Source organism: Cervus canadensis, chromosome 1 (assembly GCF_019320065.1).
Source record: "Cervus canadensis isolate Bull #8, Minnesota chromosome 1, ASM1932006v1, whole genome shotgun sequence".
Taxonomy (NCBI): domain Eukaryota; kingdom Metazoa; phylum Chordata; class Mammalia; order Artiodactyla; family Cervidae; genus Cervus; species Cervus canadensis.
In genome coordinates this window covers 123,908,784-123,926,230 of record NC_057386.1, presented here as the reverse complement: position 1 = coordinate 123,926,230, position 17,447 = coordinate 123,908,784, and the positions used below count along the sequence as shown (strand labels likewise).

Sequence of the window (17,447 nt, the reverse complement as noted above, 5' to 3'; positions counted from 1 at the left end):
TCCTTGGCGTCTTCTGTTCTGCCACGCCTCCGACTACGGAGCGTCCCGAAGGCCAAATCCCAGGAGAAACGCGTTTTGCCAAAAGTCCCGGGATATTTTGCGCGTGCGCAGAAGTAGTTGGCGGAAATCAACCGTTGGGATTCTGGCAAGGTCTGGTTACCTTGGTGATAACGGACAACCGACAACGCTCCGCATCCCTCAGCGAGGTGCTTTGGTCCTTGGTTTGCGTACTGCTGTTTGACCTATATGGTGACCCTCAAAATTTGCAAATTTGCAGAGGGTCTGAATACTGAGGTGAAAGGCACCTTTCGTTTTAGAGGGAAAGTATACTTCCTTTCTGCGACCCATCCCTTCCACAAAAAGACGCAAGTGAACAAACGCGCAATGAACTAATGAACTCCCGCCCCTCCCCCAACTTAATTCCAGGATCTTGGATCTGCCCTCCCCGCTTTCCCGAAGCTATTCGGGCAGTGTCCGGACTTCATCGGAGGGGGCTAGAATCCGGCGTCTGCCTCTTCACCCCCAATATCTCCCGGCCTGACGCACGCGTGCTGACACGGGAGGGGAGAGGGGAAATCTCTCGCACAGAGCTCGCGGTCAGGGTACCCGAGAGGAGATGTCCAACCAGGGTCCAGTGTCCGACTGGACGGAGTGCAGTTCCTCCGCAGAGCCGCCCGCAGTGGCCAGGGCCGAGGGTGGCGGCGGCGGGTGAGGCTGCGGGGCCCTGAGGGATTTGGGAGGATGGCCGTCAGCCCTGGGTCGTGATCCCCGGGTAGAGGAGGGGTTGGGAGCTGGCTGCTCCTGTGGACTGGTCCCTAGTGTACTGAAGTGAGAGGAAGGGGGAGCCTTTGTTGTGCCCGACTCACAGTTTAGGGGACGGGCTTCTGAGGAAAGCTGAGGACAAGGGTTGGTGCAATCAATGACTGACTAAACGCAGTGACTGCGACAGTCGTCTGGGTGCTTCTTGTGCCTCAGGGGGCGCTGCGAAATCTGCTTGAACGTTTGCCGTCTGGCCACTGTATTTCTACAAAAAGGGGTTGGCAGACTGGGGGTGGGGGCTTAGGGAGGCACCAAGGGAATAGAGGCTCAAAGGAGCGCTTCCAAATCAACAAATCATTTCCCTGTGTGACATTAGTCACCTTTATGTCAGATTGAGATTCAAAATCTGTAATGAGACAAGTTTTAGAGGCATCTTGATTTTGGCGTTTTCTTCACTCAATAGTTCCTTTTTCATAAATCCATTTTGAGCAGGTTTTTACTTTTTTTTTTTTAACTGCTTAGTGGGGACTTTTTTGTATTTTAATTTTTAATTGAAGAATAATTACTTTACAATATTGTAATGTTTTCTGCCATGGGTTTTTATTATTATTTCCTGGACGCTGAAGATAGTTAGTTGGTGAAATTACTGTTGGAGACAGTACCTCATCCCTTGCATCAGTTATTCCCTAAAAGTGAGAACTGCTGGATGTTCCTCTCAAGCCCACAGTCATGGCTCCTTCTGCACCCATGGCCATCTTTAAAAATATATATGTGTGTTTGGTGCATTGATGACTTCTAAAGATGGAATGGTGCCATGTTCCTCTTTTCTGCTCCTCAGGGTGTTTAGCAAAGTTCTGGATCCTAGTATATCAGAGCATCAGTGAATGGTCATTGAAAAAATTGCAGGAAGAGGAAAAGGGGAGTGTTTTGTCTTAATTTGAGAACAGAAAAAATGAACTGTACAAACATTCTAGACCAACTTAGTTCCAGTACACCTTAAATTACATATAATAATTTTATTAAGAATAAAGGGAAAAAAATAAAGGAAGAAAATACCATGGATAGCACAGAAGCCAAATTACTTCATTGAGCTCAGTGTAGGAATTAGATTCTGAGGCTGTAAAAGTAAGGCCAAATCTGGCTTAAAGTAAATCCTTTATATATATAGTATGGTAAAAATCTCTGATAACTCACTTTGAAAAAGCCTGGAGTCATTAGGATATAACCAGAATTATAGGAGAAGGTTTTGCAAGACATATCTGATAGAAATGGAAAGTAAAAAGCATATGTAATACTGTCCTTATTTTTCATTTAAAATACTTTATTTAATGCTTATACAACTTTCAATTGTTACATATTATATACATCCTTTTTTTCTTAAAACAGATCAGCTGGACATTCTTATTACCAGAATTCCAAAGGTACTGGTGAGTATATAAAGCAGATAATATGTATCAATAATATGGCTAAGAGAAGTAAATTTTGCTATAACTACTAACACAGTGGAGTTTTTAAAAGCCTTTATTAGCATCTTTGGTAAACTCAGTTTTTAAGATTTTCAAAGAACAATCCAGCAGGTTCTTTGTCTCCTGCTAATATATCTCACATCAGGGACTTCCCTGGTGGTTCAGTGGCTAGGACTCTGTGCTCTCAGTTCAGGGAGCCCAAGTTTGATCTCTGGGCAAAGAACTAGATCACATGCTGCAACTAAGACCTGGAGCAGCCAAATAAAATAATGCACATCAAAAGAGTACTTCAAAATTGCAGTGAATCTGAAAAGAACTGTTTATAACTGATGTTGGTTGAAAGGACAGAACATAACCTGGGGTTTATAGTAATACTAATACAAAGATTGAAGGAAAAAATTCTCAACTGTACAACTTCAAAGAACATAAAATATTATTCAGTGCTGTTTTTTTCCTCTCACTTGAAATTAAGGATATAGCTGCTGGAGGTAAGAGGTTAAGACAGGCCCCCAAAGACCTCTCACTAACTTTTTGTGGGTGAGCAATTTCAATTCAAATGATACATAAAACTTGAATTCACTTTGCTTTTTCTTGGAAAATTTATAGTCCTTACAGTTACCTAGGAAAAACACTCACACATATTTGTGTGTGTATGTATATATCCACATTATTTTATATACATGTGGGTGTTTTAAAATGGAATTGCTGAATCACATGGCAATTCTGTTTAATTTTTTGAGGAACTGCCATACTGTTTCCTCAGCAGCTGCACCATGTTGTATTTCCAGCAGCAACACACAGAGGTCCAGTTTCTCCACATCCCAGCTAACACTTGTTTTCATTTTTTGATGAGAAGGAAATGGCAACCCACTCTAGTATTCTCGACTGAGAATCCCATGGATGGAGGAGCCTGGCAGGCTACAGTCCATGGAGTCAAAAAGAGTCGGACACGACTGAGCGACTTCACTCTCACTTTCTCTCACTTTCGTACTTATGGATATGAAGTGATATCCCATTGTGATTTTGATTGCATTTCCCTAATGATTAGTGATAGTGAACACCTTTTCATGTGTTCATTAACCACTTGTATATCTTCTTTGAAGACATCTAAAGTCTATTCAAGTCCATAGCCCATTTTCAGCTGGGTTGTTTGTTGTGTTTAACTATTGTTTTTAAAGATTTCATTTTCTGTAAAGAAATGCTGCTAAGCTTCTGAGGAATTAAATTTTAGTCCCAGTCCTAATATGCACCTCAGAACTATTAACAAGGACACACAAAATATATTCTTAGATAATTACTCCACACTTATGACTTGAAAAGGCTTAAAAAATAAACTTTTAGTATGTTGAATTGGTGTTCATTTTATTATTACAGATTTCAAATTATGTTTTAAGGATCATAATAACATAATTTCTGGATGATTTTGTATTTGTTGGTAAATCAGCTAGTCCTTTAGTATGCAAATGTAATTCTCAGTTATCTGCACTAACCATCCAATTTCCCAAAATCTTGAAGAAGTAACTAAATTTAAGGTTTAATATGTAAAATTACAGTGGCTTTGTTATCAATAATAATTGAAACAAAACTGTGCTTATTTAGTTTACCTAGTACAGATTTTTAACTTGGAATTTGTTCTGCCAGCTTTGTTTGTAATAGCCCCAAACTGGAAACAACCCAGATTTGCATCAAGAAGTGGATGGATAATCAAATTGTGGTATATACATGCAATGGAATAAAACCCAAGAATTAAAAGGCACTATCTATTGTTACACATTACATAAATGGATCTCAAAATAATTATGTTGAGTGAAAGAAGTCAGACAAAACCAGAATATATACTGTATGTTTCCATTTATAGCAAACTCAAGAAACTAAGCTATAGTGATAGAAAACACATCAGTGGTTGCTTGGAGAGAGGAAGTGTATGGGGAGGATAGGAATGTAAAAAAAGAGTTATTTTCTGATTAAACTTTGCCAGGCACTGTTTTTCCCCAAACTGCTAGTAATCCTGAGTTATCTTAACATATGTGAAGCTAAAAACTACTTTCCATTCTTCTGGGAAAACATCTCAACTTTTTTTTTTTCAACTTTTATTTTTATTAAAAGCAATTACTTTAATCTACCTACATCCATATTTAAAACAATGAAATAACTGAAATTATGTAAAAATAAGTTTTAATTAATTTCTGCAAAGCTCTTCATTTTAACACTGCCTTATTAAAGGGACAAAATGTGTGTTATTCTATGTTGTGTCCAATAGAAAATTTTGAAATTACATACCGAAGTCAAATGAATGATAAAATATTTTTGAAAATCTTTTAAAAGCACAAGTCCTGCATGTATATTCCTGTTTAGTGTGGTCTGACATACAATGAACTAAAGCAGTATACTGTCAACAGTTTGCATCTCAGCTGAGTTCAAAATAATTTTGTCCAGATGTAATGATTATATATAGTAAATATTTATAAATATCTTCGATTTTTTGTGTGCTCTAAAACCAAATGGCAATCATAAAGTCTCTTCAAATTTAAGTTTGACTAAAATTAGTACTGCAGAATAATCATTTACACATGTAAACAGATAGATCTTAATAATTGTTAAACCAGTCTTTGCTCATGAGATTCACATTATAATGTCCTTGCCTACAGACAGAATCAAAGATGGACACAAAGTGAACTCACCTAGAGCCAAGCTGCAAGAGTTATGGAAAATGCCTCAAACAATTCACACCCCTAAGTCAATGACAGAGCCTTTCTCTCTAAAGGTATGCTAATTAATACCAATATTTTATTTAAATGCTAATAGTCTGTATTCAGAGTTGAACTTTTTATTGAATCTAGTTAAGAGGGTAAAGCACTGTAGAACACAAGTATACCTAGCACATTGTCTAGGAGTCCATAAATATCTGCTGGGTAAACTCATGAATCAATGCAAGAATTTTATCATTATAGATTCCCTTTCATATGAATATTTTCATGCTTTATGATACTTTGGCTTTAATGTACATTTCTTCACTCTAGAAGCTTAGTGCCCCAAGCACAAAGATACCTGAGGAAAGTTCCACTCTAGAGATAGAAACCCAACCCCGTAGATTTTGCTCAAGGACTATAAAATTAAAAGCAAGCAAGAAAATGGCAACAAGCATTTCATGACTGTTGATCTGTATTACCCATTAAAGATCATAGCTGTCAGAATTAACCTCTCTAGACCAATGTAAATTAGGGTTATTAAAGAGGTGTGCAAATTGGTAATTCTTGAGCCAGATTAATACAGTTGAATTTGCATAAGTAAAATGTACAGATGGTACAACACTCCTGAACATTTCATCCTTTCAGATATGGAATATTGCCAACCTCTGTTCTACAATGCAGCCTACAAATCTTGTTTTGTCTTTTAGCATCCAGACCTCACCTTAGTCCAGAAGCGCTACCTGTGTAGCATTGCTAAGATCTATAATGCAAACTATCTGAGGATTTTAATGAAGAGGCACGACATGCATGTGATCCAGCGCAGCTCCCAAAAGCCAGGCAGGTGTACCTTCAGGTAGTTTTTCAATAGTTCTCACAAGAAATAAGAGAGCATTCTAACAGAGGTGATTTGTGTACAGGTGTCCTCACTCACCACAGGGGCCACCTCAGTTCTCGTTACTCACAGCAGCAGCATTACCCCTGTACTACATGGCGACACCAGCTGGAGGGAGAGGACTTGGGGCCTTCTAACATTGCAGCTGCATCTGCACCTGAGATGATACAACATTCGCTTTGGCGACCAGTGAGAAACAAAGAAGGGTCTGTTTCCTTTTGTTTCCGAGAAAAAATGTACCCCCAACTTTACTTGAAGGGTAGCTAAATGATGTTATATATCATGCTCCCTGTAAGTTCACTTTAAGTTCAGAATAGGTTGGACACAAAGACACAGAAGAATGCTATCTTATGGCCTCTTTATTGAGCTGACTGGGATATGCTGCTGCTTTTATTTTTTTATATGTAATTTTATTTATTTATTTTTGGCTGCACTGGGTCTTTGTTGCTTTGCATGGACTTTTCTCCAGTTGCAGCGAGCAACTCTTCATTAAAGTGCACTGGCTTCTCATTGAGGTGGTTTCTCTTGTTGAGCACAGGCCCTTGGTGCACAGGCTTCAGCAGATGCAGCACGAACGCTCCAGTAGTTGTGGCTCAGGGGCTGAAGAGGGTGGGCTCAGTAGTTGTGGCTTGTGGACTCTTCCTGGACCAGGGATCAGATCCATGTCCCCTGCATTGGCAGGCAGATTCTTATCCACTCTGCCACAAGTCCTGCTACTGCTTTTAGAATTTTGTGGAATTGTAAAAATTTCAATCAGCTAGAGCCCTTTTAAATGATTCCCACTTAAATTCAAAATACAAACTCTTCCAAAAGGAGAAGTATATGGTGGCTTCTGCACAGGGGAATACTATAAACCAAAAAGGAAACATGAGATTAAGATGCCTGATTATTCAACCTATGCTACAACTGATAGTTTTGCATCTCAGGATGCTTCAGGATGCAAAGTCATGTGAGAATTCAGGGGCTAAAAGGGTCTCTTTGGTGATGCTGGCAGCTTAATAAAAATTTGTATGGTCTTCCACATATATTAGACAGTCTGTGCACTTTGCTAGTTCCAATTAAGATGCTTCTCTTTCTTACAGTTTAAAAACTGGATATGCATCTAAAACAAGATGTAAGTCATTGAAGATTTTTAGAAAACCAGGCAGAGTGTTCATGCCATCAGGTAAATGTGGAATTTTTAATATATGTTTTTAAAGATGTTATGCTTTAAAAATATTAAACCCAATATAGCTCCATTTCTATTAGAGAAGACATTAAAAATTTTGAAGTGTGATTTGCTCACATTGCTCCAAACAAAACTAAACATGAAGTCGATTTCTGTTTCCACATAAAAGAACCGTGGTCAGGGAAGTTAAGATTCAATATATTTCTAAGTAAAGATATTATAATCAAGGCCAGAGACTTAACAGAGAATGAAATTTGTCAGAACTCAGAGCCATAAACATGACCTTTTCATGCCACAGCACTTCTTTTATGAGATAGTGTAATTTTTTGACAGACAGCATTGAAAACATTTTTTTGACTACTTGTGCAGCATTAGAGATCTTAGTTCCCTGACCAGGGATTGAACCCATGCCCCCTGCAGTGGAAGCAGAGTCTTAACCACTGAACCACCAGGGAAATACCCTGATAGCAAATTTTGTATGAATCAAATAGTTAACAAAGGGCTATATCACCTATACCATTTTGTTTAATATTCAACAAACCAGAGGAAGCAAACCAACCAATTATTATTAGCAAAATTTTGCAGAGCTACTCAGATAAATCCACATTTAGGAAGGATTGGCTTAAAGGATCCTTCTACCCCAAGTGTGACAAAATGAAAAAGGCAAGAGGAAGGAACACTGAATGCTCAGAGATATTTCTCAGAATTGATAAAGTGGAAAGGATTAAGTGGAAATTAAACAATTACCTAGTTACTACCACAGTAGGACGGAAGTAGGTAGGAAGTAGGGAAGTTAGGCCTTCTGAACCCCTATCCCACGGCTGTGTGACAGCACTGCTCGGCTCTGCTGTAAATACCATACTATGCCTACCCAAGAAATGAGGGAAATGGCAGGGTAGAACATAAGTATTGTTCCAAAAAGAACACCTGAAGGAAACCACAGACAGAGGAAAAGTCCCTGTGGTCCCCAAGAGAAAAGAAACAAGAAGAAACTTAAGGAATGGAGAATACTACAGCTATAACTTCCCCCAGTCAAAAGATTTTTGCAAAGCAATGGAAAAACAGGACTTAGTAGCAAAGAATTTGCTATAATATAACCTGATTAGAATACAGTATTAGGCAACTTACTTTTAAAAAGATATTTAAGGGGAGGGGGAAGTCATGAAATTTTGAAAATTATAGGAAGTTTATGGCAAACGCTTATTAATAAGGTAGGTCATTTTGAAGCTTGTTCTTAAATACAAATCTCAATTTTCAGGATGAAATACTTTATTTCCAAAACAGACATTATAGACTCTTATTTTCCCTTTAGTTTCTACAAATGATTCTGAATCATACATGAATGAAGAAAAAAAGGAAGAAGATTTACTAAATAAGTGTATGCAATCAATGTCAATTGAAGAACAGGGAGAACATCTGATGTTAACTTGACAACTTGAGTATTGATGATGTGCCAAAGGTGGGGGAAGGGATTGTGAACTGTGTCCTCTCTCTACATTTAGGGCAATATTGTTATTCAAGTAATTTTAGTTTGTTCAGAAACTTTTACGACAATATAAAAAGTTTGATGTAGTTTCATGTACTACTGATATTTATGTAATAAAATTTATGTGTAATACATGCTTGTATTCCTAGATACAATTAAAATTTATTGTCACCTAAAATCTGAATTATTTTTCTTTAAAGCTGACAAATGTATTGTATAATTCTTTCTGTTTACAGGTCCTAAAATAGCAACATTAGAATATCCTGGAAGTATTTTCCTCAGGCTGAGAAAAACTCTGAATATCCTGATATAGAACAGCCTTTGATAGAGATAATACCCTGCCTTGTAGAGAAGGTGCTCAATAAGTATTATCTTCTTGAACTTAGAAATATCAATTTGCCCTATTTTATGAAAACTGCCAAACACTTGGACTCTCAAACTAAAGATTTAAGTTTTAATACAACAGTACTAAAAAAAAAAAAAAAATAATACAGCAGTACTATAATTAGTACAATAGTTGTACTAACAAAAGAACTAGTCACATTTTCACTCTAGTGTCCTTGCCTTCTAAACATCAGTGTTTAAAAAAAATTTTTTTTTAATTTTTTGAGGTATAGTTGATATACAATATTATATAAGTTTCAGGTATACAACATACTGATTCACAATTTTTAAAGGTTATACTCCATTTATAGTTATAAAGTATTAGCTATATTCCCTATGTTATACAATATATCCTTGTAGCTTATTTGTTTCTATTTTAAGTTTGTACCTTTTGATCCCTTTATTCCTATCTTGCCTCACCCCCTGGTAACCACTAATTTGTTCTCTATATCCATGTTTCCTTTTTGTTATATTCACTAGTTTATTTTTTAGATTCCACAAACAAGTGATATCTATAGTAATCTGTCTTTCCCTGACTTTATCTAGCATAATACCCTCCAAGTCTATCCATGTTGCTGCAAATGGCAAAATTTCACTCTTTTTAATGGCGAGTAATATTCACCACATCTTCTTTATCCATTCATCTGTTGATGAATCCTTAGGTTCTTTCCATATCTTGGCAATTGTAAATAATACTGCTATTAACACTGGGGTGCATGTATCTTCCTGAATTAAACATTAATGTTTGCAAAATTTTGTTAAAACTTAAAAAGAACAGGGCATTTAAAAGCAACAGTCTGAAAAAAATCTCTGGATTTACTATATCAATACTCTTTAGAAAATAAAACCTGAGTCCAACATTGTGATCTAGAACAGTTGTTAAGGAATGAGCTCTGAAAACTCATATCTCATCTACCTTATCACTGGAACACTTGTCTGCAGTTTCTTTTGGCCTCTTATTTTCATGATTTTTAAAAATTAAAACACAGTTTAATCAAGAAAGTATAAATGAAAGGTAACTGTTTATTACTGGAGAAGAGAAAAATGTATACAAGAAAGTCTAGATTCTTCCTCTTCATGCACTACTGGTAATAAAGTTCCAAATATCAACTATGAAGATATTTACAAGGATAAATTTTTCTTAATGTGTGACCATTTACTGTGTGGTGAACATTTTTTCATAGAAATCATATAGTTAAACTAAATATAATCTTATAGTTTACAAGAAGCTCTAACATCGTATTAACAGAAGACAATATATTTTACTGCAAAATATTATAAAAGTGATACAATTTTGTGGCTCTTAAATGTTTAATTACTTGAGTTGAACAGGGGAATGAAAAGAAAAAAAAAGCCCAGCAGAAAAATCAACAGGACAGGCCTGGCTTTAAGATTTTTTGTATTCGATTCGTTCTACTTTCACATCATCTCCAATTAGCTGATACACATAAGTGACAACTGTAGAAGCCTGGATATCCATCAACACAAATGAAGGAATAATGTTTCTGGAAGAAAATATAAATAATGTCATTGTTTTGTATTAAAAAGTCATAGCATTATAAATTTCAACTTAGGATGACAATTGGGTTTCAAGGAGAAATCTGGTTGTTAGACATATTAAAGATAATCACAAATAGAATACTGCCAAAAAGGCTGTAATTATTTAAATAATCACATTTATCTTTTACGAAATGTCACATGTGCAATTATTAACTTTATAAAACCCCCAAATTGCATACTACTCACGTTTCCAAGGCATTATATGCTCCAGTGGCAGAACCTGGATTAATGTAGAATTTGTTTTCATGCTCAAATGCTTCAAATTTATGTGTATGTCCTGAAATAAGAATGTCCACATCAAACTGCCTCTGCAATAGGGCTAGGCTGGCCATATCTCCCCATGGAATAACTTGATGTCCATGGATCAAACCAATTTTGAACTGCCCAACAGTCACAACTTTCTGCTCTGGATAATTCAGATTCTAAAATATGAAATAGACATAAAAAAATAGTTCAGAGATATTGATGTTTATAAATAACTTTCTTTTAAATATTCAGTCTCATATGGGTATTTTGAAACAGTGTTCCACAACCAATAAATCTGTTAAATATCTGATTTCTTCTCAATCTCTAAGGCTATAACTGCTCAAAACATAACTTCCTTCAGGAGAACTGGAATTTATCATGCAATCTCCTTACTAAGTTTATTTTCATAGACTATGAGTTCTTTACAAAGTAATTCCCCCAAATTTGTGTTTCCTCTAAGAATCCAAGGAATATGACCTGTAAGCTAGGATGTGTTGAAATTACATCCCAGGCTTTAATAGTTACATAGATGGCTTAGAATAATAATGATAGTTAACACTTATGTAGCACTTAGTATGAACCAGGCACTCTTCTAAGAGGTTATAAATGTCAACCTATGTAATACTTACAAACAACCCTAAGAGGTAGGTTTCATTTTGACCCCCATTTTATGGATGAGGAAAATAAGGCACAAAGAGGTTAAAATAGCTTGCCTAAGGTCACAGTTTATTAACTGTTTAAGCCAAGATCTAAACCTTGGAAGTATGGCTCCAGGGTTGGTGAATTTATTAGCAAATTAGAAGCAAAAAAAATTTAATTCTTGCTACTGAAACTAGCATATCACAAACAGAACTCCTAATATATTTTTAATAATCCAAACCTATACTCTGTTGACAAGATGTCTGCCCTTTCCCATTTCATCACCCCCAACCCTCATCCCACCTTCATGCCAACAACTATAGTTTATTCAAACTTAACTGCAAAAAAAAAGGAGCACCAGTGAAGTTAAATAATTTATGAAAAATCTTCTATTTCCATAAATACAAAATAAAAATTTCACACTAGAGTCAGGTTTACTAAGCTTGACCATACGGTGTTAACACTGGCAGGGGTCTTAAAAATCATCTATTCCAATCTTACTTACATAGTAGGGAACTAAGAAGATACAGCTTGCCTAAAATCTCAGTATTAATTAATAGGCAAAGTTTGAACTTTAGGACTCCTTATTTTTTCTCTAAGGCAAGATTTGTTGAGATATAACTTCCATACAGGAAAATTACTCTTTTTGATATACAATTCAAGAAGTTTTGAGAAATACATATAGTCGTGCTGCCACAATCAAGATTCAAAAGTCTACCCCCTCCTCAAAACTTCTTCATGCCTGTTTATAGTTAACCCTTGAGATACAGAGCCATGGCAGGATTTTTAGCAGAGAAGTGATGTGATCTTACTTCACCTATAAAAGGTCACTCCGGCTACTACTTGGAGAACAAACTATGGAGGAAGCAAGGGTAGAATCAGGAAGTTGGACATAGTAAAGTGATATGGTGGCTTAGAACGGGATAGCAGAGGTGGTGGCAGTTAAACTCCTAACAAAAACTTTGCATTCTAAATGATAACACTACAAAAAATAGTAACAAAACCGTATCAATTCAGTTAGAACAAGCATGTAACATTTAATAAGCAGTCTAAAATCAGGGATTTTCAAACTGTACATATAGTAATTTTTCACTGGAACACTAGGGAAAAAAAAAAAGACCTTAACAGTTGAGAAACTCTGGTCTAAAAAATAAAGCTTATACAAATATAAGAAGAAAAGGAAATATTTCATGAATATATAGTCAACGCAACAGGAAAAAAAAAAAAGAAGAAGGAAGTATTTGGGAAGGCAAAGGGAAGTACATCACCTCATCGAAGTCTCCTCTCACAATATGGACATCGCCAGCCAGAGTCTTGAGATAGTCATAACTCTCTTTGGTGCAAAGGTTTCCAGTGCAGAGAATGTGCTGAATCTTCCCTGGCACCAGCAGTTTTTTGAACTTAGCTGGCAAACTGTTGCACCGATGTGGGATGTGCAGGTCTCCTAATACCAACACCAACTTTAAAGTGTCAAGGTGAGAAAAGGTGTAATGTTAAACATGATTTCAAAATAAGATATTCTCCCATAACTCTTTTATCTTTTTTCCCCATAACTCTTTTAAATTAATCAGAGACTCCAGAACCCCAAAGAGCAGAACTTATTCACACAGTTCCTATCATGAACATTTTAACAATACATGTGATTCTAAATCAATCTTAGTTTATTTTGGTCATAAATAGGTGTGCACACAATACAAGTAACCATTCTACTCATTGAGAATAAAACCAAGCTTTCTAAAGTAATTCATTTAGAGACCTATAAAATTAAACTCCATAAAAAAACTGAAAAATATTCTGAGTCCTATGGAATTTGACATGATAATTCATATTTCTGCAGTTTTAAATGTAAAACATATTGATTCCAGGGATATTAACAAAAAGAATGGTTAAAATTATAATGATAGAGAAAAAAGTTAATTCTATAATTTACTATGTTGACAACTATTTGGAGGAAGAGTAGCCAAAATTTACAATATTTGTTACTTAAAATATTAACTATACCATTACAGAAAAATAAAAACAGCCTATACCTCAAAGAGTTTCAGCAGGACAAATGTGCTTTTGAATTATAATCTTTGTTATCCTCTCTTTCTTTCATCATTAGAAGTCCTGTCATATTTTTGTCTGGCTTAAATATCCTCAGTTTAGTTCCCAAACTTAAAATAACAAATCACAATTTTCATGTACATTAGAGCATTAAAAAAAGAAAGGAAGATCAACCAAATAAGTGATAAATTCAGCAGGAGGTGGTTTAGAGTTGGAACATAATCTCAGATGATAAAAACAAATTCTGCACATAAATACAAAAGAATTAAAAAACCTCAATTCTGTGAATTTTTAATTTTAAAATTTCAAGATTTGACATGTATACATCATTTAACAGAATATTGTCAAAAAGGTCATATAAAAATAGTTATCTGCCCTCCAAAGGACAACAGAATCAATTTCTCCATGTGGATTAGTATAAGCACCTTCAGATGAGATCAGGGTGGTATGGCCATACAGTATGCTGCGGCTGCTGCTGCTAAGTCGCTTCAGTCGTGTCCGACTCTGTGCGACCCCATAGACGGCAGCCCACTGGCTCCTCTGTCCCTGGGATTCTCCAGGCAGGAATACTGGAGTGGGTTGCCATTTCCTTCTCCAATGCATGAAAGTAAAAAGTGAAAGTGAAGTCGCTCAGTCCTGCCCGACTCTTAGCGACCCCATGGACTGCAGCCTACCAGGCTCCTCTGTCCATGGGATTTTCCAGGCAAGAGTACTGGAGTGGGGTGCCATTGCCTTCTCCAATAGACAGTATAGGCACCTTCTTTCTACAACAGGATGTCTTCCCACAGACGTCCCATCCATAAGACCTTTAACTGGTTTCAAAGAAGGTATGACTATTCCTTAATATTACCAAAGAAAATATTAACTGTCTTAAACAAGATAAACAGAAAAGTTTGGCCACCACAGACTTTGTAAATTAAAATTAATCAAAAGGTGTAAAATTAAAATTATTACCACAATAAGCTTGGTTCACCTTGCAACAAATATCAAAATGATCACAAACAAAAGGAAATGTCAACAGAACATACAGTAACCAAAGTAACACAATGTAACAAAACCCATGCACTTTAAAAGAAATTATTAAATAAGCTTCTTTACAAAGAGTAGTTTCAGCTGGTATTTGCTCTATGACTTCTATTGTTTCAATCCAGATCTCAGTGGACAAAACATCTATAAAACTAAAAACCACCACATAGTTTCCACCCTCAGTGGTAATCAATACAAAAGTACCTGCAGATAGAACAATCTTCATCTTTAGAGGGGGATCCCTTCAGATATGGATTGAAGTGCATAGTTAATGTGGGAAGCTGGCATTTAAGAAAAAGGTAAAAAAAACATATTTCTATATTAAAAAAAAAAAAAGAACCTCAAACTCATAAATTAAGGGTATATGACTGTAACAGGTTGAAAATGTTTGGGACTAATCATGAATGAGCTGTTCAATCTAAGTGTGGCTGAACAAACATTCATAAAACGTGATACTTTATAATGATCAATAACCTGAATTCTATAACGTACTGTGGATTATGCCCAAGTGTACCTACACTATTGGCAGTTTAAAGATGTAACAATGAAAGGCTACAAAGAAATTATTTTAAATTAATAAGGATCCTTACTAGGACTCTGGTTTCTTGCAGCTAATGATATTATATGGGGAACAGTGGCACATAACAAATGTCATACTTGAGCAGCATCTTTGCCCAAATTCCACACTTTGACAGTGCAGGTTAGACATAGATTACATAGAGTCTTTTAAGATGGCAAAAGATTCTGGAAATGGCAGTCTTGTTAAATTCAAATAAAGAACCAATCTAATCAAAGCACAGAAAATTTGGTTACTTGCTATTTGATAGACTGTAAAAGGGTGAAATCCCAGTAATCAGCCACCCCACCACCACTGTTAGTAGGAGCTAAGAGAAGAAACTTACTCTGTGCCCAGCCTTAGTGGAATGAAGAAGTTGATTGCAGACAGGGGAATGAAAAAAAAAAAGGGTGAAACATGACCAATGTTAAAAGAAAGCAACGAAAAGAAACAAACCAAAAAAAGAACAAAAAACTCATCAAATGAATAAGCCAACAATTGTTAATGATTTCTGAGTGTTATGAAAGAAAATGTTAAAAATCAGCTTTGCTCAAAACAATACCAAAAGAACCATTTGCTGTACTATTAAATATCACACACACACACACATTTACAATCTTTTCTAATTTTCTTAATCTCATTCTCCACTTTGACACCTATCCCTTTTGTTTGTTGTTCTGTTTAGAATTTTACAAGACAATTTGGAGAATTCACCACCGATAGCTTAAATGAAAGCTAACATTTTCTGGATTCTTTAGGCTTAATTATTCTTTACATGCATTGATTTTAATTCTCTTATGTTTAAAATTCTAGTAGTTGGAAAATTATGCTGCAGCTAGGTCATTATTTTGTACAGAAGATCTAACACAGCACTATGAATACATCATCAAGTCACCAGATACTGGATGATAGAAGCAGACACCCTCCTCCAGCTAAAACTGGACTTTTCCCCACACATAAATTTGTCGCCCACAGACTCTGGATACTGCTGAATATTAAACATTTTTAGTCTCTTTACCAAATAAAATGCTTTTAATTGTAAAAGAATCCATCAATGCCAAACCTTGCCCAGTTCTATTTCACATGAAAAGTGATACTTCAGTACAACTACCCTGAAAAACTACCTCTCAAAAAAACCTCAGGAACATGAATACTTAAATCTTGTCAGGTAATTTCATCTTCTCCCCGCGATAAGATGTCTCAAAATTACTGTTAACTGGACTGCTCTAATCTGGAGTCAGAAGCAAAAATCATTAAGTGAGATTAGAGTCTCTAACTTATATAAAGAACTAAAGAACCACAGACCACGAATGTCACGGTTATAAGGCACCTTAAAGGTTGTTTGTTATAGAATTACGATTATCTTAAAAATGCACTGGATGTTCATCACAGAGAGAAGTCCCTTTTTATCAACAAACACCAAGATCATCAGAGCCCCTTTTCAAACCGTTCTTAACTTTTCAGAGAATCAAGGGCACTTTGAAAATCTGATTACGGCTATTAGGCATCTCCAGCAGCAGCTCCCAAATTTTCACGTAGGAAGGTCTTAGGGGTACCGACTTATTGGGGGTGAGGGGTTGATGGGCCGGTCCGGGGCAATCCGATGGACAATGAGGTAAAGCTTCCCAAACTCCTCTTGGCCGCCAGTAATGGCCCTTTAACTAGAAGAACATAGGTACTCACAAAATCAGCTCGAAAACCATTAAGGAATTCTATTGTAAAGGGTCGTAGTATCCTGAAGCAGCAAGTAGTACCAGCAATTCTAACCCCCCCCCCAAAAAAAAGCCAAATCCAGTCCTTTGAGGGTACACCGCCACATTTCAATGGCATCTGCACGTTATTTCAGGGAAGAAAGGAGACTTCTTATCCCCTTTCCCCAGATAGCAGATTAAAATGGGTAGGGAATTCTACTCGCTTCTTCCCGTTTTGCATCCGAGAAGCCAGTTTTCGCCACATGGGGGTGGTAACCAGTGGGTTACCAACCAGCGGGAGGTGCTTTTTGCGGGAAAGGAACTAGGAAACGTCTGGAAACGGAGGAGATCCCGTGGCTCGTTTCTCGGGGACTCCCAAGACACAGGCCCAAAGCCTTTCCCGGCTCGCGCGTGCGGGTCTCGTGACAGAAGAAGCAGCTGAGAGTGGCCCTTTCCGCCTTCGGACGTCCTCTGGCCCCTGAGGCTGGGATGCAAGGCCCGGGCTGGCCGCACCCAGAGGTGGCCGCTCTCTTTCCTCCTTTGCCTTTCCCCAGGCACCAGCCCAGGCCGCGGTCGCGCCCGTCACGACCTGCAGGATCACCCAAGCCCTCGCTCAGTGACTCCCAGCGGCTCCCAACGACGCAGAACCTCCGCCGAGAGGCAGGCCTCGGTGGTCGCAACTGCGGTACTCACCATCCTGTCACTGGGCTCCGCTCAGTCACCACAATCGCCGCCGCCTTCTCTTCCTCACACTTCTCGGCGACCCGCCTACCTCGCTCAAAACCAATGAAAAGAGAGGTCAGCAAGAGACCGTTCTACGGAATCCCGCGTGGGCCCT

General features: G+C 37.1%; 2 protein-coding genes across 4 annotated transcripts; one reads left to right on the top strand and one right to left on the bottom strand.

Annotated features, from left to right (window-relative positions):
- The first annotated feature begins 216 nt into the window (after positions 1-216).
- On the top strand, positions 217-8,634 carry FAM216A (family with sequence similarity 216 member A). Of its 2 annotated transcripts, none has more exons than XM_043440924.1 (7): positions 217-708; positions 2,146-2,180; positions 4,874-4,989; positions 5,623-5,752; positions 5,833-6,013; positions 6,890-6,972; positions 8,288-8,634. In XM_043440924.1, the coding sequence occupies exons 1-7, from the start codon at positions 617-619 to the stop codon at positions 8,404-8,406; spliced, it is 756 nt and encodes a 251-aa protein (XP_043296859.1). In that variant the 5' UTR covers positions 217-616; the 3' UTR covers positions 8,407-8,634. The 2 variants fall into 2 exon arrangements, with proteins under 2 accessions (XP_043296859.1, XP_043296850.1); XM_043440915.1 differs by having other exon boundaries at positions 218-708; positions 2,146-2,186.
- Positions 8,635-9,848: 1,214 nt separating this feature from the next.
- Positions 9,849-17,422, bottom strand: VPS29 (VPS29 retromer complex component). 2 transcript variants are annotated; one of them, XM_043440937.1, is made up of 5 exons: positions 17,303-17,401; positions 15,265-15,276; positions 12,559-12,750; positions 10,592-10,827; positions 9,849-10,350 (listed from the first exon to the last, which is right to left on the bottom strand). In XM_043440937.1, exons 1-5 carry the CDS (start codon positions 17,303-17,305, stop codon positions 10,233-10,235), a joined length of 561 nt encoding a protein of 186 aa, XP_043296872.1. In that variant the 5' UTR covers positions 17,306-17,401; the 3' UTR covers positions 9,849-10,232. The 2 variants fall into 2 exon arrangements, with proteins under 2 accessions (XP_043296872.1, XP_043296882.1); XM_043440947.1 differs by lacking the exon at positions 15,265-15,276 and having other exon boundaries at positions 17,303-17,422.
- Positions 17,423-17,447: the final 25 nt, after the last annotated feature.